General features: G+C 45.4%; 2 protein-coding genes and 1 pseudogene across 5 annotated transcripts in view; all 3 read right to left on the reverse strand.

Annotated features, from left to right (window-relative positions):
• Positions 1-6,420, reverse strand: part of SPG11 (SPG11 vesicle trafficking associated, spatacsin) — a 77,008-nt gene extending 70,588 nt beyond the window's left edge. For 2 of the 4 annotated variants that reach the window (XM_067745551.1, XM_067745550.1), the window contains exons 1-4: positions 5,698-5,979; positions 3,200-3,384; positions 2,112-2,336; positions 465-666 (exon numbers count right to left, since the gene is read on the reverse strand). In XM_067745551.1, coding sequence (XP_067601652.1) covers positions 465-666; positions 2,112-2,336; positions 3,200-3,384; positions 5,698-5,927 — 842 coding nt within the window. In that variant the 5' untranslated portion in view covers positions 5,928-5,979. Of the gene's footprint in view, positions 1-464; positions 667-2,111; positions 2,337-3,199; positions 3,385-5,697; positions 5,980-6,200 lie in introns of those variants that run through there. The other 2 variants (XM_067745559.1, XM_067745562.1) reach the window with 2 other exon arrangements.
• Positions 6,421-8,519: 2,099 nt separating this feature from the next.
• Positions 8,520-17,759, reverse strand: PATL2 (PAT1 homolog 2). The gene is made up of 16 exons (XM_067745589.1): positions 17,703-17,759; positions 17,314-17,404; positions 16,494-16,714; positions 15,796-15,876; positions 14,939-15,081; positions 14,356-14,427; positions 13,984-14,125; positions 12,575-12,695; positions 12,380-12,477; positions 12,113-12,166; positions 11,885-12,012; positions 11,586-11,745; positions 10,940-11,080; positions 10,175-10,272; positions 9,461-9,610; positions 8,520-8,726 (listed from the first exon to the last, which is right to left on the reverse strand). The coding sequence occupies exons 1-16, from the start codon at positions 17,739-17,741 to the stop codon at positions 8,708-8,710; spliced, it is 1,758 nt and encodes a 585-aa protein (XP_067601690.1). The 5' UTR covers positions 17,742-17,759; the 3' UTR covers positions 8,520-8,707.
• A 1,744-nt stretch (positions 17,760-19,503) lies between these two features.
• LOC137218900 (transmembrane emp24 domain-containing protein 5 pseudogene) lies at positions 19,504-21,126 on the reverse strand (annotated as a pseudogene).
• Positions 21,127-21,524: the final 398 nt, after the last annotated feature.

Consider the following 21,524-nt stretch of genomic DNA (forward strand, 5'->3'; position numbering starts at 1 on the left):
AGAAAGCACAGTTAATACATCTTGTCAAAGTCCTTAAGTGAAAAGTGATCCCCTAGGCAGCCAGGACCCTAACCCACGTAAGACGCAATTCTAACACAGGGTAAATCCCATTTTTCTTCTACTCTAGTATTGAGAAGAAGTGAGTAGATAATGTATAATAGCTAAGGGCTTTTAAAATTGTGCTTGGTTACTTTTCATTTATGATGATATAAGCCATATATAATAATAATAAACATAAATCAAAATCAAACTTGGATATGTATCCAGAAATAAAAAGGTAGCCAGTGGTCACTTGTACATACTTTTATATAGTAATAAGCTCACTAGGTAGTAGCTAGAACGTGATCAAGCAAATAGAGGGAAAAAAACGGTTAAAAGAATAAAAAGAAGCTAACAAGTACATTTTTAACCTCTTATGGCTCTAATTATTTACCTGAAATCAGAGAAGGAAGTAATCTACATACCTGAAATACAAATTTAAGTTAAGAGCAATTGCAGTGTTGGAGGAGCTGACAATCACTACAACATCTAGGTCTTGAGACACTTTCAATGAAGTAAAGGAAGAACTCTTGGCTGGCTCTTGTTGCTGCTCATTATACATATCTTCTTGAGGAAGTGCCAAATCCACATGAGCTACATGTCTACCATCCACAGTGTCAAAAATGTCTTCGAGTTAGAGTTAAAGAAAACGTCAGTCTTAAGTATGCCTAATCATTTAAAACACAGGACGAAATAAGAGTTATAGACTTCACTGCTCCAACCTTGTAGGAATAATAATAGAAGGAAGACGGACACTAAAAATCCCATCATATTAACCAGGTGACTATGAAGTTGGGGAACCAATAAACAACCTGATAGAGAGTTCACTCAACAATACTTGCTGAATCTCCACTCTGTGCCAGGCCCTGAGACAACAATAATATTTTCCACTAGTGTTCTACAACAGTGCTGTCCAAAAGAAACAACGCGAGGCACATTTGTCACTGTAAATTTTCTAGCAGCCTTATTAAAAAAGTAAAAAGAAACCAGTGAACCTAATTTTAAGAACGTTTCATTTAACCTAGTATATCCAAAATATCATCTCTATATGTAATCAATATTAAAAAATTGAGATATTTTACATCTTTTTCACATAAGTGTTCAACCCTAGTTATTTTATACTTACAACACATCTCAATTTGGACAATTAAATTTTCACTGGAAATATCTGGTCTGTATTTAGACTTCAAAAATTTACATTTAAGAACTTGGAACAGCCAGAGTTGTTCCAAACATACTCAAGAGTTCTCCAATAACTCAATCAAGTATCAGACTTTAAATCTAAAGTAATTAAATACAATTATGAATTCAGTTCCTCAGTCACACTAGCCAAAAAATTTCAAGTGTTCAACAGCCACATATGCCTACTGCCTACCACGTCGGACAGCTCAGTTCTGTAACCTGGCAGCAAAAATGAAGTTAATCCAATATTCTATAACATTTTTTACAAAATAAATTTTAACACAGGCTATGATACATGTAAAATAGAAAAATTACTTCTTTAATGCAGAAATGAAAGTTCCAAAAACACATAAAGGGTCGTTCTTCAAATAATCTTCAAAGTAATTTTGCTGGTGACCTATGAATCTGCTGAAGACAGAAAATCTGTGATAGTTTTCCAAAAACAAATTTCAAACAGTTATGCAAACCATCTGATTCCCTAATATGATGGAATCACCATCAGAGACGATAAGAGATAGGTTATATTCACACATGAAAATGTGTGTATCATATCATAAGCAGTCATCTAAATCTCTCCTGGAACAAGCACAAAGTAGATATTTAATAAGTATATTTTAAATAAATGGGTAATGCAGAACATATACAATTTTAAAACAACATAAGTTGGACAAGATGATTATGATTTATAAACTGAAAAATATTTGAATGGAATATAAAGCAATGTAGTTTGAGTATTTTAAGTTCATGAAGATCTTTTCCCCTGAAAGTTTTACTGAAAAATTAATCTTTCTACCTACAGCCCAGTCCCTAAAACTAAAAGCCTATAAAAAGGCTCATTTTTCCAGGTATTCTCCTCCCCCACACATCAACATCTTTACCAACAAGGATACAGATCCAGCCTAAATGACTCAAAACAAAAAGAATTCCTCTGCAGAGCTGTGTGTCAATAATCCTGTCCACTGCCTGTGCAGGTAAGGATAATGTGAAACAGCTGAGTACCCTAATCTCAGCATCTCTTTCAGGAAATATAATGTGCAGGATGATATATTCATTGATGAACAATAATGATGTGTTACTGTGAAATGACAGAATTCTCAAAGATAATAAGGAAATACCTATAAAACAAAAGGATATTACGTCAAACTCACTGGTTACAATTTTACAACTGGTAAATTTGATTCTGTTAACACAAACAGGTAAAACAAAAAAGAATCAGCATTTAACTTAGTCCAACTCTAGACAATTATTGGTCAAACTCACCTAAGCAAGTGGAAGGTAAGTAAGGAACTGAATGAAGATGGCCTACAATGTCTCTGTGCCTTCTGTTTACAGCCAGAGTGTGACAACACACCAGAAGATGATCAAAAAAGCCTACTTACCCATGAGACCAAATAAGAACAATCACAGACTCTTTTTTTTAAAAGGAAAAGAAGGAACCTTATAATCAGGGTAGCGAGAATACAACTGCCTTAAAAATAGAAGCCTGAGTGCTTTGATTTCTGCTCCCTGCAGCCCTCAGGATGGGACATAGCAAACAGGTCTGTAACCAGTCTAGATCAGCACATTATCCAACAGAAATAAAATGTCAGTCACAAAAGTGAGCCACACATGTAATTTTAAATTTTCTAGTAGCTGCACTGAAAAAAGAAAACAGGTGAAACTAATTTTATTATATATTATTTACCTCATATTCAAAATATCATTATCAACATGTAACACAAAAACTATTAGTGAGATATTTTACTTTTTTAGTACCAAGTCTTCAAATCTGGAATGTATCAACATTTGACATTTAAAGGACATATTAGTTGATATTAAGCACATTAAGGGCTTAATAGCCTCATGTGGCTAGTGCCTACTATACTGCACAAATATCCCTCCCTGACTTCACCTCTATAAGAGCTTTTCCTGAAATACATAAAATTACATAGTAATACACAAATTCAAACATGCTAAAAGACCACCTGCAAATACTTACTGATAATTTGATCTTCAACGAGCTTTTGCAATGTCTCCTCAGTATAGCTATATGAAATGGTTGCATCACATCTTCCATCTTTCAAACTAAATTCACAGATGAGCAGTGCATTATTTTCACTAAGAGCAAGCAGTCTGGGCTTGTCTGTTGGTGTCCCACTGTTATGAGAGTCCTCCCATACAAACCTAAGGAAAAAGTTTAGACTATTTATTATATTCTATATCCACAATAATACTTACCCACAATGGTGAAGGTAGGACAGAAGAAGTAGAGAACAACTCTTTGGTTCACCTAAAAGCATTACTTCTATATACAACCTAAGGGAATGTAAACTGCTCTAGAACTTCCAGCCCCTTCAGGGCAACACAAGAATATAGGAGTCATTTGTGAAAAGGGGGCAAAGAGCAAGAAATGGTGGCTGCTTTTTTCCTTCATCCTAAATCTGGACTGATGGTATGTTTAAAGGAACTGTCATGATCAAGGATATGTTTCAACAACCAAATATGTCTATTATTTATAAGAGGTGGTCTTCATAATTAACAAAATACGTTTTGCTAACATAAGTGCTTTGAATAACTTTAAAAAAAGAAAGCGATTATTTGCATTTATAGACTTTGAAGACTCTAAACTGGCATATTATACAATAGCTCTGTCCAACGAAACTTTCCATGAGATGCAAGTGTTCTACACATCTGCAAAGTCCAATACAGTAGCCAACAACCTCATGTGGCTACTGAGCACTTGAAATGTGGGTAGTGCAACTGAGGAACTAAATTTTCAATTTTAAGTGCAGTTATAGAATACTTAAAGCAGTGTAAAGTCAACATACCAACATGACTAACAAGGATGGAAAGAGGCTAATGATGCTACAGCTTCAAATTAAATAATAAAATTAAGTTACATTAAAAGAGAAAAAAGAGAGCCCCAATTCTGAAAACTATGCAATGGAATGAGATGAGGTTACCATGCTGATAAAGTTTCATCTTTTAAAAAAAGCTTTTTTTCTACAGAATTAGTAAGTTTTATATCTAAAAACAGTGGACTTGGTGCTACTATGTTATTATTAGAAAAAAACACTGACATTTTATATTTCTGTCTTTATACCTAGAATGATGTTTCATAAACAGCCAATTCCTGACTGTTCACACTGAAATCTGATGTCAAATATGAAAAAGGTTAAACAAATTAAGATATATTTAAAAGGCTGAATACTGTGAAACCAGTAACATCATTAGTACATGGGACTATACTGCCACGTGGAAAGAGAATTTTCAGTGAACATAATATAGAATGTACAGTGATTTCAACAATATACAAAGGACCATACATACTTTGAGAAAAGGAGGAAGCAAATTCTGTACACTATAAACTTATCCTTATTTTTACCCTACGAATTATTTTAACTGAATTCAACTAAAAAAACTAAAAAGTAGCCCTTCTTGATCCTCCCCCACTAATTTCATGCTATAGCTTACAAAAGCCCCCATTATTTTATGTCTGTTCTGCTTATCTTCTGTGAGGTTCTCTCTCTGCCTCATTCCTTTCCTTATATGGCTGTGTTCATACGTACTTAATACTGTTGAATCAACTAACTTATGGTAAGGAGGGATTCCTTTTCCTAGCAACTGGAGATCAGGAATAAAGAAGACAAACATAAAACAGGTTAAAACATTCAGTGATTGAACAAACGAATCTCTACTGTGAGGCACTTTTATAGGACCTGGATATTCCAGAACTCCTCTGTGGCTACTCAAAATCGTTAACATTTCTAAAATGTTTTGTTATTAAAGAGTCCAAAGCGTCGGAAGGCACTCTCAAACTTAATGATGTAAACTGTAAGAGTTACATATGTGGAAAGTAATATATGATTGAAATTGTTTCTTTTCTGTCTTCCCAACCATACAACCTCACATGTAAGAACTGTCTTATTACACCTTTTAGGCACTGCTCCTAGGTAACGAACAGAAAGCGCATAAGTATTTGTTGAGTGAATACACTAGTAAGTGCGTAGAAAACGCAGGCTCTGTCCTTGAAGCGGGGTGGAGGGGAGGGGAAGCCCAAATGTGAAGGAAACAGCTATCTGTATCAGAGATAAGGAAAAGGTAACAGGCTGATTCAAATGAGAGATGATGCCCCTCAGCTGGCATCTTTAACAGATTTAACTGAAGAAAATGGGCGTGGGGCACGGCAAAGTGACGATTAATCAACCTGTGTTAAATGAATTTAAAAAGCGTCCAAGCTAGGATTCATTACAGGTTCTCCACGTCCGGAGAGGATCTGGATACTGTCTCCACCCACCCGGAACGGGAAAGAATGGGTGCAGGGACGCGACAAACCGAGGAAAATGTTCCGAGAAGGAACCGGGCCTGCCTCTGAGGCGTTGCCCCCCACCGTCATCCCTCTCCCGCTACCTCCAAGGTAGGAGGGGGAGCAGAGGCGCCAGCCAAGCTAAGGCTGCAGACTCCCTCCACAAGGCCAGGCCCGGCCACAGCACTTACTGCCGAAAAGGGCCTTCCAGGCAGCAGCCGCCCCCGCCCCGGCCGCCGGGCGCCAAGGGAAGCACGTGAAGGCTGCCTGCAGCCGTCAGGCTCCCCAGAACCTCCTGCTCCCTGTGCAACTGCGCCCGGGATCCCAGACGCCCTGTTGCCTCGGCGGGGACCGGCACCAACAACACGGGTAGAATCCGCTCCACAGCTTCAGCGCTTCCAGCCCCCTTGTCTGCAGCCATCCCGCTCGCACCGGTCCTTCCGGTCACTACAGCCCGCTGCGTCCTGCGCGTGCGCAGTGTAGCCGACCCGCTGTCAGCCTCGTGACTCCCGCGGGGAGATTAGCGCTGACGTAGTCTGCCCGGTTAAGTTCTCCGCACCACCCACTCCAGCAAAGCCACAGCTGCCTTTGTTTCTAGCCAACGGTTTGCTGAGAGAGTTGAGGGCCTCCATTAGCGGCTTAAGGTGGCTGTAGCAGCTGTTCTCACTCTGTAGCATTACCTTTGCTTTCTTACCCTTGCTGCCTCCTCTCTATTGGAGGCCTGTGCCTGCCACTCTTCGCTTTTCTTATTGGGCTGTTATTTTTACTTACAGGCCCTGAGTGGTGCAACGTCCTTGGTATTTGACCGATCCATGATGAGGGAGCTGACTTGATGCTGACATCAAATAATAGCCATTGTAACAGCCAGGGGAACAGGGTGGGTGGAAGTGGTAGAGTTCCTGTTTCCTACTACTCTTTCCTCTGGGAGGTATAATCCAAGATCGGCCAGCAGAGGGGGCGAGAAGAGGTGGGGAGTAGACACTTTGGAATGGTCTCCTAAAGGACAGCAGCGCCTTTCTTAACACATACTTTTCCACAATCAGATGAGGTCACACAGCTATCAAAGGTCACCTCCTTTGTCTGTGCTTTGATTCCCATCTTCCTCCTGCTGTAGGACGTTGTGAACTTTCTTCGCCTTCATTACTCTCCACCCTTCCCCGCCCCGGCCACTTAATGGCAGTGCTTTCATTATCATGCAGGCGTGCTGTAATATCACTCTTTAAAAGAAAATCGTTCCTTAACCTACACAGACTACTACCTACTGTCCAATTGCTCTGCTACCCTTTCAGAAGATTCCAAATTGACTCTTTCTGTAGTCAGTGCCTCCCTCCTCTGTCACATCTCCTCATTCCACACTCTTTTTTAAAAAAATAAATTTAACTTTTGGCTGCATGGGTCTTTGTTACTGTGCGTGGGCTTTCTTTAGTTGCGGTGAGCCGGGTCTTCTCACTGCAGTGGCTTCTCTTGCTGCGGAGCACCGGTTCTAGGCGTGTGGGCTTCAGTAGTTGTGGCACGTGGGCTCAGTAGCTGTGGCTTGCAGGCTCTAGAACACAGGCTCAGTAGTTGTGGCCCATGGGCTTAGCTGCTCTGTTGCGTGTGGGATCTGCCTGTTGCGTGTGGGATCTTCCACGAACCCGTGTCCCCTGCCTTGGCAGGTGGATTCTTAACCACTGCGCCACCCGGGAAGCTTACACTCTCCTTTCTTAAAGTACTTTCTTTTCAACTTTGGTAGCACCACTTCCGTAATTTTCAACCTATTTTTTTCAGATAACTCCTCCTCAGTCCCCTATGTTGGCTTTTCTTCCTACATCATCTCTTCCTCACTCCTAACTTGTAATACATCTGTGTGCTGATACTCCCACTTCTGTGTCTTTATCCCTGACCTTTTCCTTCACCTCCAGACTGCTCTTCACCTACTTGATATATCTACTTGGATTTCTAACAGGACATATTAAAGCATCTAAAATGTTGATTATAACCCTTCGCAATGCATTTTTCCTCATGTGTTCCCCACGTTAGTCTAGGGCACCCACCATTCACTCTGCCTGGGAGTCATCCTGGATTCTTCACCACCATCCTTATCCAGCCCATCAGCAATATCTGTCAACTCTTACTTCCAAAACCTTTTCCAAACTTCTTCTCTTTCTGTCCCTAAAGCTCTTCCATTCTTGCCCCAGCTTTGGAAAAAGAACTTCTGAACATTTTTTTCGCTTTCTATCCTGTTCCCCTAACAATCAGCAGTCAGAGTGATCTTCTCAAAACAAAATCACGTTATGCCACTTCCCTGTTTAAAATTCTGACTTCCCAGCTGTTAAAAATCCAGACTTTAAAAAATAACCATGGCTTACAGATGTGTACTCTGCTTACCTCTCTCCTACCTTATCACCCTCCCCCCCTTACCTGTATACTTCAGCCACACTGTCCTCCTTTCTTTTCCTGAAACACACCAAGTTCATTCTCACTCTAGGGGCTTTGTGCTCACTAGTGCCTCTGCATGGAATACTTGTCATTGATTCCAGCTTAATTGTAACCTCTACTGACAGGCCTTCCATTCCACTCCAGTCACTCATCCCCCAATTTTGTTTTCACCGTGGTATTTATCACTATTTGATGTCTTCTGTCAGTCCCTGTCCAATCAGAATGTAAGCTTCAGAAGAGCAGGGGCTTTTCCTTGGTCACCACTGTTTCTCAACCACCTAAAATGGTACTTGGTTCATAAAAGGGACTCTTGTGTTTTTTGAGGAGTGCATGACCTTGTTTGTCAAAATAAACCAAACATCCCATATCTCAAAGGAGATATTTATATAAAACACTCTTAGCTCAGCTAGGGCTACTTATAAAAAATGGCAACAGTGGAACAGTTTCCAAGGTCTATTGTTAGACATAACAAGGACTTGTCCCTTACATTAAGGACACTTGAAGCTTCACACATAGGATATAATGAAAGCCGTTTTCTTAACTTACAAACAAACTGCCACGCTTCATTCTATTATCTTTTTAATTATACCTCATTTTGCCATGCCTTTTTAGGCACATAGTTCATAGTTTTTGAAGCATAAGAAAAGGTTTTGGGCAGGGTTCACCAATATATCAAGGCATACAACTGTCTTCAGACTTTCTGGATCGCTTTAGGCAAAACCCATACACAACTAATGTCTGATCATTAAACTCTTCCCACATACGTATTCCGGAACAACCTGATCAGTAGATCAAGGCAAACCTACAAAGAGAAGAGGTGCATTCCCTTTAAAATACTGTGTGATGTGATTAATATGTCTCTTTCCAGCAGATGGTAAGTTCTGAGAGATGACCTACATGTTGTTTGTGTGTTTACATCTTATTTACATTTGAGTTGTCCCTCAAATACTTCTTTAATGAAAAGTTCATCTTCTCAAACTAGTTCTTACCCTCAGATAGCTTAGCATAATAAATAATCAAAGTTCCTGGGAATAAATGGAAAGGTTTGGCTGAAGAAACAGGCCCCACGACCCTAACTTGGAGCAGACTGGTTACTCAATAAGTACCAATGTCTAGAAATACTTCTAAAAGCAAGTTATCCTCCCTACTCTTGATTTAAAAGTAGTAGAGGGCTTCCCTGGTGGCGCAGTGGTTGAGAATCTGCCCGCCAACGCAGGAGACACGGGTTCAATCCCTGGTCTGGGAAGATCCCACAGGCCGCGGAGCAACTGGGCCCGTGAGCCACAACTACTGAGCCTGCGCGTCTGGAGCCTATGCTCTGCAACAAGAGAGGCCGCGACAGCGAGAGGCCCGCACACCACGATGAAGAGTGGCCCCTGCTCGCCGCAACTAGAGAAAGCTCTCGCACAGAAACGAAGACCCAACACAGCCAAAAATAAATAAATAAATAAATAAATAAATAAAGTAGTAGAGAAGTGACAGAACCTAGTCTGGGCTTGAATAGGGAGCTATGACCTTGTTTCCACAGTCACTTACTCCATCCTAGTCTCCAGCTGCTGTACCAATTGTTTGTCCACATGGTGACAGAACAGAGGAAGAAGGTTGCTGGGGAAGGCCAGGGGTTCTGCCAGAGAGGCTATGGGCATCTGAGCTATCTCCCAGGCAGTGAGAACTACCATGTCTGTCCTGGAGGGCAGAGAAGTAATACATCAGCATCTTTGTATGCACGCAGGACATAGGCTCAGGGCCCAGGTTTCTTATTGTCTTTCTACCACCGCTATCACCCTCTGTACCTCCAGCAACTGAGAGAACATTTGCACATTTGGTATGTGCCAGGCAATGTTTAGTGCTTTACACACATCTTCCATCTCATTTAATCTTTAGATCTCTAACTGGTTAGTACTCTTATCCTTAGATCCCTAGTTTATAGATGAGGAAACAGGCTAAGGAAAGTAAAATAATGTGCCCCAATGTTATGTTCCTGATAAGTAACAGAAGCAGAATTCACACCTAGGTCTGTGAGTAATTAAAGGGACAAGCTTTAGAGTCTATCTTACACTGCCTTCCATGGGGGACAATGCTCTAGGGCACTATAGAAAAAAAAAAAAAGGCAGAACAGCTACAACTCTGTTTCTCTGTCCAACCTCCTCGCTGGTGCTTGAATAAACTACTCAGGAAACATCTCATCTGGCTCAGCCTATACATCCCAAGGGTACTGAAATAGTATTTAGAAGGCTTTTATGATCTTACCAAGCTGTGTGGTCACTGCTGGGTTCCTCTAGGGAAGAATCCAGGGATATCAGCTGTTCTCCATGACTTAGCAGGGCATAGAGCAAAGATATTCCAAACTGCAAGTGATAAAGTATCCAGAGTAAAGTTAGTTTACCCTAGGCATTCAGTGCTTCCCTGGCTCTGCTACTTCCCAACTAAAAGGGCAAGTTCACAGGTACAAATGGAGTCCAACACCCATAAACCCATCAAGTTTTATACTGGCTGGCCAAGAACTCTGAGCCCTTTCCAAGGAAACCACTGCTCTGAATAGTCCAAAAGATTCCTCTGGGGAGTTGATGAAATGCACCCTTGTGGGCTCCATCCCCGGAATCAGAGACCATAGATCAGGAACAGACCCAGGAATCTGACGTGGGTAGGCTGTGGAGCCCATTGTAAGAGGCATTCCTTTAGGCGAAGATCTTTAGAGGGGTTCACAAGATAATACACTAGGTTATTAGAAGATATGAGATCTTTCACATCTAGAGTCTCATCTTGTATTTATTATGTACCTAAGGTAAGTATAGTGTTCCACGTACATGATTTATAAACACACACAGGTGGTATAGTTCAGAATTTTTTTGGTAAAAGGGATTCACTATCAAAAATGTTTGGTGACTTCTGATTTAGAGGTGATAGCAGCACCACCATCAGGGAGCTTGTTAAAAAAGCAGCCCCACCCTGGGTCCATTCCAGATAGCACCTGGAGCCACCTGTGGAAAGACAAAAGCCTCCCACGCGTGTTACCTGATTCTGCAGCACCACAGTGACTGGCCGCTCTGAGGAGCCAGGTGGTTGCAGCATGAGTCCCTGAAGTCCTTGGAGGAGTTCACGGAAGGTCAAGCGGCTGATACATTTGCCCAGAGGTTCGAATAACGTTTGCAGGGCCTGCAAGAAGGTCAGTAAGGGCCTCTCTCTGACTCCTCGACAACTTCACCTCCGGTCTCTTTCCGTGCTCACCTGCCTCTGGCCCCTTCTGGTCAGGTCAGACCTACCAGGCCTATCACCACTCAGGTGTCTCCATTCCTAACACTGGTCCTTCAATACCCACTTGTCTAGGATGCCTTCCCTAAGCAAAGTAGCTATGGGGCTCACCACTTATCAGGAGGCCCTGAGCTTCTCAACCTCCAGAGCACATTCACACCTGTGTAACCATAGGCCTGTGGGTTTTCCTTTCTTCATTTGCCTGAAGATGATCAGCTGTTCCTGTGGTAGTTTGTTCTGTAACCCCCTCACCTGAGGGTAGCAGGGTCAACACTCCTCACTGCCCAGCACATTCTCTGGCTTCTCTGGGGGAGGGGATTGGAAGGAGGAGGAAGGGGGAGAGGAGGAGGAGTAAACATTCCTAACCCATCCACAGAACCGTCCTCTCCTCCACCGGATGCCACAGTACCTGATCAGCCACATCCCTCTTGACAAGGAGGGGCAGATGGCGGGTGATGGCCAGAAGAAGGCTGACAGTTCGATCTCGGGGCAGAAAGGGGAGCAGCCGGGCCACTAGGGCTTTTCCCTTCCTCACAGAGAGCACCTGCAGGAAGCCATCCGCTGCCTCCCTACAGGTGACACAGGAGAGCATTGCAGGGATCCGCATAGAGCAAAGGGCCACAGGCCAGAAAGGAGAGGCAGAAACTAAGCCACTGTCTTTGCTGAGCCGTCCCTTCCTGGGCTGAGGTGTGACCCTCCCACACTCACTCCAGATTATTCTGTTCCTGGGTCTTTAAGGCCTGGAAGAGCTTCTCAAGCTGGTTGCTCTGCTGCTCACAGGGCTGTGCGGGCCCATCCTTCTGGCCCTCCTCTATCTCTAGTAACTGAAGGAACAGCTGGGAACGTGAGGGTGGGGAGAGAGGAAGCAGGGGTCAATGTGAGTATATCCTGTTCTCAAGGGAGGTAAGGAATTCACTGCTAAGGCTGATGTCTCACCTTCTCAATCCGGTACAACACCTGAAGCCTCTGACTGCTTGCAGCTCCTGTCTCCTAGAGAAAAAGTCCCTGGCTGTTAGCCACACCTCCACAGCAGCAGCCCAAACCTAGGTGAGCTAGAACGTGATCTGGAAAGGCTAGACCACAAAGCCCGATCACTCTTGTTCCTCACTCTTAGGTCACGACCTGAACTCAAGCATGAGAGTGTTCCAGACCTTTCTCCAAAACAGGGGAGAGAAAAAGGCTGTAGGAAGATAATGCTCCTACCTGCTCTTGAGTTCCATGGGGCACAGCATCAATAGCTCGGCGAGGGCTAAAACACGTTGATACAGCTACCTGGCCCAGGGAACCCTCGATTCGAACCACTGCATGGAAGGAGTCAGACAGGCACGTGCCCCTCTGCTTTCCACCTGTGTCTACCCAGCTGTCCACCCCAACCCAGCAGGTCAGCCCCGGTCCTACCTGACTCATAAGCCTCCGCCTTCTGAATGTAAGGTGTGACCAGCTTGAAAGACTCAAACCTGCTCCTTCGCCCAAGCAGCTCTTCATCTGCCTGCTTCTTCTCTAGTTTCTGATAATATTCCTGAGAGTCCATGGATTAGTCAAATGTATACTCATTGGCTGAACTTAGAGTTAGGGCTCTGCAATGCAACCTCTTAATATACCCTTGCCTACAGCATTCATTCTAGAAATGCTCCTGGCACCTTAGGGCCTTATAGTAGCCACTATAATGCATCTTAAAGCACCCTAGGCCTCATGCCACCTGTTTCAGGGTCCCCATCCTAAGGACTTGAAGAGCTAGTACCACCACCAGATCTGATGGAAAGGCAGAGAGCAGGGCAGAGAGCAGGGCAGAGAGCAAAGCAGAGAGCCAGGAAGCAAACGTGTCCCAGGGTCTGCAACCTTCCTGCAATCTTTATTCCAGGTTACACATGGGACACCGTTATCCTTCCCCCTCCCCATTTTAATTTGGTGATCCTACTTCTGCTCTCCAAAATCAGTTATCTGATGGTACGAAGACCAATCAGTAGCTTGAAGTACAGCGAGAACACTACTTCAATTGGCCTCTAGGCCAGTTCTACGCTTGTGAGGTTTGTGCAGCAGCTCTAATATCTTAAGGAAGACTGTGAAATCCAGAACTAAAATAACTGACTGAGAGACAAACAAGAATTTAAATACAGCTCCTTCATTGAAGAGCAATGTCTAAAAGTCAAGAGTGGAAGATGATCACATTCAAGCAATCCTGGCAGAAGGCAGAGGGTTTTGAAGCTGGTGGGAAGTAAAGGAAGAAAGTAATGTCAATAGGAAGGAGATAAAGGTGGAAACCTCGGTAGGGGTCTCACGGAGGTTGAAGAGAAATTGAAATACAACTTAGACAACCCAAAACTCATGGACAAAGGGCAGACAGGAAGCAAACAGAAAGGAGTCCAAAAGCCTGCCAGCATTTGTTCAATTCAAGAAATTGAATCCCATTACTTATAAAAGTTCCCTGTGTTTTAGATCTTCAAAAGTAAAAAGTAGATGAATGTTTATTTTAAACAAGTCATTTCTGAGAGAAACCAAAGTGTACAAAGATGAAAGAGTCCTCATTTGCCGACTGAATAGGAGAAAGTCTCAGCAAAGGACGGAGACAGAAACCTCAGAGTGTGTTTGGGGAATCATAACTAATCCCATGTGGCTGAAATTTAGGAGAAGAAGGGGAAGGAGTTTGGATGTCAAGTGTAGAAATATGACCCCCATCCTTTAGCAATCATTCCTCCCACCTGAAGGGACGTGGCCACTGTGAGGGGAAGGGAGAATCTCAGAGGACCCACGGAGTCAGGCCCATTTGACGCCAAGGTCAGAGGCTGGGCAGAGCCCCTGGGGCTCACCTGGTAGTAATAGTCATCCAGGCGGGGGTTCTCACTCTGCAGCTGAACCATCTGCACTTTTACCACCCAGTCCTTCTCTTTTCGGGTCATGAGGTTAGCATAGGGGTCTGGCTGCTGAGACCAAGGCTTCTTGGCTGGGGGACTTCAAGCCAGGAGGAGTGTCCCTTTAGACCTACCCACCCCTGCCACAGAGAACTCCCCCAAGGAGTGGAGAGCTCGGAGCGGGATGTCGGGGGAGGACAGCAGAGTGCAGAGGTGGGCCAGGGTGTGAGAAGCTTAACTGGTGGGGCTTTGGGGGAGGTGCTCTGTCACAAGGGAAACCCCAGCATGCAGGGCCCCCCCCCCCAATCCTGCTTCTCCTCTCGGTTTTACCTTGGTGGTCGACCATGCTGCTGCTGTTGCTTCAGGATCCGCTGGTGCTGAGGGTGGAGCTGGGTCAGATGACTGGGAAGACGTAGAAAGAAACTTGGGCTGGGTGGGAGCAAGCTCTCAGCCCCCTGCCCCCATTCCTTTAGCCTCTGGGAACCTCAGCCAGACATCTAAGGGACCCTACCTGCTTAGGACCCTGCCCAAGCGTCAGCCACATGAAGCGTCACTATCCTAGCTCAGCAGGGCTTACCTCCCCCTCCAGGATATGGTTTTCCCTGAAACTTGGCTACAGGAAATCCTGACACAATATAAAACCATTTGGCCTGGTTGTCAGGACTTCTGAGTCCTACTCTCAGTTCTGCCGTCCTGGCTGACTTCAGATAAGTCCCTGGGCCTCCATTTCCTTACCTGTGAGGGGAAGGAATTGCACTCTACCACATCCTTCTCTTAGTGAGTTTCTCTAAGTATTTTCTGTGGCAGCTGGTAGAGGGGCAGCCATGCCTCCTCAGCCACTACCTTCTGAGACTTCTGGAGAAGAGCTCAGCCTGTCCTGGACCCTGGGACACCGGGCACTCTGAACCAGTACCTGAGCCTAAGGGGCCACGAGGTCGACGGGCTGCAGAGGACAGATGGGTCTGGCGAGGGCAGTCGAGGTCTGAAGTGCGGGGCTGCAGCGCTGGTGCTGGGAAAGGCAGGCCGGAAAGGAAGTGGTGCCAGGTAGTCCAGGGTCTGGGAGAGGAATTTCAGGGTCTGGGAGAAGGGCATCTCCACTAACAGAATCCTGCTTTTGCTGTTGACTGCCTTTCTGCCTCTATGGTCTCACCTGCCTTTTCCTTCAATAACCTCACTCAACATTTTGCCATCTTGGGGCCCCTCGAGCCAGTTGTGAGGACACCAGACTGTGGAGCCCGTTCTTGTTTCCAACAGGTCACCTCCTAGGGAGCAACTCCACGGTCCCCGACAATGTGGGGGGCCTGTGCTTTCCCCACTGTGTGTGAGTCAACTCCCTGCCCTTTCCTCTCTGAGCGTTCACTCAGATCTTGTCTTTAGCCACTGGGGCCATGCTTAGCTCTTTTCGGACACCTCTGAAGCCCTCCTCAGTCTGCAATTCCCTTCTATTCCCGCTGCTAGATTTCTGGCAATTGCTCTACCCCAGACCATATGCTCTTTCTAGCACTAGCCTCAGTGCTGCTTATATTCTGTAAGATGGAATAGTTTATCCTTTTCATAGGAAGGCCAGTTGTCCCAGTACCACCTCTGTTGTTTACCAAGCTACCCCGCATGAGGGGCGTTTCCCCCTTCCTAACCACACTTCACTTTGGGCGCTGCATCTCCAGAGCAAGGTCAAGGGCACAGTGAACATAACGGAAATAAGGCACAGGCGGCATGCTGCTTCTCAACACCCAGCCTATTTCTCACAGGATGGAGACTGGAGTGACTCACCTGCCACAGAAAGTGCAAGGAAGCAGGCGACATCCCCAGCACACCAGGGGCCTTGATTCCAGGGGAGCTGAGAAGACCTTTCTGGAATGAGAGGGAGGAAACCCCAAGCTGGAATGAGCCCCTGTGGCATCATCTACATTCACCTGTGTTAATGGGGGGAGGGGAGCAGCAGGACCAACCATTTCCAATACCCAGGACAGTGGCAGCCTGGCCCTCCCTCAGTTTCAAAGTCAATACAATCAGGACCCCTCTCCTTCCACTGAAGGGAAGCCAGACTGGCATCTTAGGAGTTAAGCTGAACCAGGGTCTGAGTAACTTCATTTCTACATGGGACTCCTTTGGGTCTCTCCACCTGCTAGGGGAATCCAAGGGAATAAAGACCAGGGATGGACTGGGAAGACATAGGGGCCCAGGGTCAAAGATGACTCGCTTTCACCACCAGGAGCAAGACCAGCATCTCTAGGTGATGCACAGCCCTGCTAGGACCTGGATTCAGGTGAGGGCAGCATCAGAAACTAAGTAGGAGACAGAAGAAAGGAGGGAAGGAAGGAGAGAGTCTTTACTAGGGTTCAAGCCTGAAATAGAAAGTGTTAGCCCACCTAGAAAGGGGTGAAGAAGAGGAGAGAGATGTGTAGCCACAGCCTGTGAGATGCAGACAGTTCAGGACAACCCTCCCCCACGTCTTCCTGCTGTAGTACCTGGATGTTACGGACAGCGCTGAGGACAGCTGGATCCCCGAGATCATTCTCTTCCTCCTCCTCTTCCTCCCCCTCCAAGTCAGGGGCTAAATCTGGGTCCAGCTCCTCCTCCCTCTCTTCTTCATTTTGTTCCTCTTCCTCCAACTGGGAGGCACACACCAGCACTTCCTTAAGAGCCAAGGGGTCACAGGACTTGCCTGGGCTTTGGTTTAAGTGCGTGCCTGAGGAGGAAGTAGACAGGGGTTCAGCTGGGAAGGGTCTGGTCTAGAGAGGATGCTTCTCTGTAGCACTTCTGTTCACAAGCCATGTCCAGCACCATCTTCAAACATCTTCTCTTGTTCTATGAGTTCAACTCAGCCTTACTACCCCAGGGCACCTCTAACCATCTCCACTAGAGCAAACAGAACCTGGCTGTTTCACTTTCACTTTCTTCATCCCCTCTTCCATTGCCTCATTAGTCCCACCACAGGCTTCTCCACCTGCTCGCCTCCTCTGACAGCCCTTTCTGTGCCTCTTTGATTAACCGAGTTCCAGCTGCCCTGACTCATGACAATTTAACCCTAGTGGGCCAGGGATTTTTACATCTATCTGTTCATTTAATTCTCACGATAACCATACAAGGCCGGTATTGATCATTTTTCTCTGAAGGGGAGGAAAACACAGGGCCCATAAAAGTTATCTCAGTCACCGTCATGATGTCGCTGGGAATCACTCCAAACCGATAGACATCCAAACCCATGTCTATCCACTGAACCAGACCATCAAACTGCCGCACTCCCGGGCCTTTTATCAGATACCACAGACCACTTGGTGATAGTACCTTGAAGGCATTTCATCTCTTCGGGGTGGCAGACTTGCTCCATGGCTGTTTCCTCTGGCGAGAGAGCACTGTCAGCCTCTGGAAGGTAAACCTGGGAAAAGGAAGAGACCCAGAGACCCTGTCCTGGGTGAGGATGGCGTGGCACCCAAACAGCCAAGGTCTCCCCCCAGCAAGGTTGTCAGAAAAGTTTTGACCCAGATCTCAAGGAGCAGGACCCGGGGCTCTCAGACTGCCCTAAACCTCCACCCTCTGACCTCACTAGCCCAGCTCTAGGGAGCTGTCCTGCAAAGGGACAGAGAAGAGGAGCAGGGCTAGGAATTGGAGGTCACCACCAGCCTCGGTCTGTGCACAGGGAGGGGGCTCACAGCGGCCTGGGTGGCGACACCCACCCCAGGACTGTGGCTATCCTTTCTGCTTAGCTTAGCCATGGCGGCCTGGGCCAGGCAGGCTCGCCGCCCCTGGCTTTAAGATTCCCAGCCCCTCCCCTGTTCCCCTGTTAAAGGGCCAGCATCCCCAACCACTGCATCCTGGTAGAAATGACAGCACACAAACTCATGAGAAAGAAAACCCTTGCAAGGGCAAGAGAATTAAAGTGCATTTTTATCCATCCACGGTTGTGAGTACAGTTTATTGGGATCACTATTTGGGAGCAGATATTTAAAAAGAGGATCCCTGTCTTCTACACCCTTAATAGGAATTGTGTGAGGTTCTTTTCTCTTCAATCCCTAAGCTTTGCTCCATTAACTTGGATAGGAAATCCCTGGGTGGATCTTGAGGCAATTACTGAGCAGCCAAGTTCTCAGTGCTTCAGGGCAGGGTGCTTGTGGACCCCTAATGTCCACCTGGTGATGCTTGCCCTTCACCGTGTCCTTGAGTCCGCATGAGCTTGAGTCTACTAAGCACTCCTACTGAGGAGGGACCCCTGAGAATATAGAAGCCAGATCTTCGAGGTAAAAACACTTTTGCATGAGTTACACAGATAATCCCATATCTTCTTGGCTGCTTGCTGTAAGTGGAAAACTGGTTCAGAAGCTCAGGACTAAAAAGGAAAGGAAACAAAAACAAGCACCTCAGGAGTGCTGGTAGCAAAACCTGAGACCCATCTGCGCCTCATCTAGCCCCTCAGCGATTCTGGGTTCTGTGCCCACATCCTGTGTTCAGCGGAAGCACACAGGCTTTACAGAACTTCTGAATAAAATTAAAAATGAAGCTAATTCTCTACATGAAAAATGCAAGTTAGGGCCCTATTGTCATGGTTATAGGGCCATGATTCTTGGTGCCTCTAAAGAAAAATATTCTTTTCAAAAGTTTTGCTGTAGGTAGAACCATATGGGTGAGGGAAAAAATTTAAATAGCCTGAAAGTTATTGAAATTATTTTCAAATATCTAATTGGGTTCAGGCCTTTTTGGTAATGCTATTCAGCTGTTTCTCTCAATAACTCCCTAATCATTTACCCTGGTATTATTATCAAAATGGCCAAATGGTGGGCTTCCCTGGTGGCACAGTGGTTAAGAATCTGCCTGCCAATGCAGGAGACATGGGTTTGAGCCCTGGTCTGGGAAGATCCCACATGCCACGGAGCAACTAAACCTGTGCACCACAACTACTGAGCCTGCGCTTTAGAGCCTATGAGCCACAACTACTATGCCCGTGTGCTACAGCTACTGAAGGCTGCATGCCTAGAGCCTGTACTCTGCAACAAGAGAAGCCACTGCAGTGAGAAGCCTGCAGTACCGCAACGAAGAGTAGCCCCCGCTCGCGGCAACTAGAGAAATCCTGTGCGCAGCAAAGAAGACCCAACACAGCCAAAAATAAAAATAAATTAATAAATTAATTTTTTAAAAAAGGGCAAAATGGTGACTTTCAGGGTTCCAGAAGTGATTTATCAGGTTGTTATAGAGACCAGGTGTTGGGGGAGATTCAGTTGCTGCATGCAGAACTTTTTTTTTTTTTTTTTTTGCGGTACGCGGGCCTCTCACTGTTGTGGCCTCTCCTGTTGCGGAGCACAGGCTCCGGGCACGCAGGCTCAGCGGCCATGGCTCACGGGCCTAGCCACTCCGCGGCATGTGGGATCTTCCCGGACCGGGGCACGAACCCGTATCCCCTGCATCGGCAGGCGGACTCTGAACCACCGCGCCACCAGGGAAGCCCTTTTTTTTTTTCATGTTAAATAGGTGGGAGTATTAAGTTCAACCTTCCTGCTTACTTTCAAAAAGATGGATTAGCATAAAACCTGAATGGCTGACAGTACTACCATGACAATTAAATTGTTCATGGATCAGAACTCAACTCTTATCGAAGTTGCTTCCTTGTAAATTTTGATCATGAGCTTTAAATGCTCTAAGCAGAATATGGATATGACTACATTTGCTTAGCCGTGATTTGATTCTGATGATGGTTCCAGGATATCTTTTGGTTTCCTATCCAACTCATCTGTGCCTATCATATATTTCCTCCTATGCTTGGTCCTGTTCCCCCATATTATCCAGGATTAATTCAGAGAAAGTCACCTTTCAGAAATGGTGCTGAATGTATATTCACCAAACTTAGTGTCCACCATGTGTACTCTACCTGATTTTCTCTGTTCATAAACTGAGGTTTTCATTCCTGGAGAGGCAAGATGAAAATCAATATCTTTTCCTGCTTTATCTGAAACGTGGTAGTTGATCTCCACTGAGGTGAAAGTCACTGTACAGAAGAGCTGAGGCTAGCTCAGGAGCAGGCTGGCTCTTGTCACCCATCCTGTTGGAAGAGGTGGACTCATCCAAGTTGTCTGAGAACCTCCAGATAGCGGTGTCAATTGTCCTCAGAGCTGGGAGCATAGTCAGAGAACAGGACAGATCCAGGTTGGGCTGCAATCACTTTCTGAACACTTGTGGGCCTCTGTGTCCTCAGTATCCTCTTCCTCCTAGTGTTTTATTTTGAAAATTTTCAGTCCTACAAAAAGTTGAGAGAATAATAAAATTAACTTCTGTGTATCCTTTACTTAGCAGTTGATAACATTCTGCTTAGCAATATTCTTCATTTTTTTATTTTTTAAAATTAGTTAATTAATTTATTTTTGGCTGTGTTGGGTCTTCATTGCAGCCCACGGGATTTCTCTAGTTGCGTAGAGCGGAGGCTACTCTTCGTTGCAGTGTGCGGGCTTTTCATTGAGGTAGCTTCTCTTGTTGCAGAGCACGGGCTTCAGTAGTTGTGATATGTAGGTTCAGTAGTTGTGGCTCGTGGGCTCTAGAGCGCAGGCTCAGTAGTTGCAGTGCACGGCCTTAGTTGCTCCAAGGCATGTGGGATCTTCCCGACCCATGTTCCTTGCACTGGCAGGCAGATTCTTAACCCCTGATTCCCCAGGGAAGTCCCGCAATATTCTTTAAATAAACTCCTTCTCTGCTACATCAGGCAGTGTCTGTCCTGAGTGATCAGGGACTTTGGTTGACAGACTATGAACAGGAAATTCACAGAAGAAAAACAAATAACAAGTAAACATGTGAAACATCTTAAACATTTCCTCCTTGAGAAAATAATTTTTCCAGATGAGCCCAGTGCCCAGCACCTAGCAAGGTGATAGTAAAGGTTTATAGAACCTGAATGATTGCTGTGAACACTGAGGCCTGATGGATAGGTTGGGGCCAGGCTAAGAAGAAAGAAGCCAAAGCTTTGGGGCACCTTTGTCCTGGGGACTAGAGGGCTCCTCTTCTTACTCTCCTTCCCTGCTCAGCACTGGCAACAGCAGGTACAGCAGGAGTGGTTTGGCCCACTGGGTGCGTGGGGTCAGAGAAATAGTCCAGAAATGGCAGGGCCAGCTGGGCCCACATCACTGGGGCTGACCAAGCTCAGTCGGGACAGTGGTAGGAGGGGGAGAACCAAGGCTCCTGACCAAGCCAGGCTACAGCAAAACTCCTCCCCCTTCAGCTGCTGAGCTAATGACAGCCCTCCCTCACACGAGAGTACCCAAAATGCGCTGTGTGGCCAGATCTGGTTAACCGACAGGTAAAGACAACATTGAAAAGGCAAATAGTTACACTGAGCTAGGCTCCTGGCAACCAAGGCCCAAAACTGTAGGATTCTGCAGCAGTACGAAGGGGGTTTGTTTCCTTTTTTTCTTGCTGCTGTTATAAATTACCACAAACCTGATGGCTTCAAACAACACACTTTATCATCCTACAGTTCTGTAAGTCAGAAGTCCAACACAAGTCTCCCGGGCTTAAAATTA

The sequence above is a fragment of the Pseudorca crassidens genome, chromosome 1, assembly GCF_039906515.1.
Source record: "Pseudorca crassidens isolate mPseCra1 chromosome 1, mPseCra1.hap1, whole genome shotgun sequence".
Taxonomy (NCBI): Eukaryota; Metazoa; Chordata; class Mammalia; order Artiodactyla; family Delphinidae; genus Pseudorca; species Pseudorca crassidens.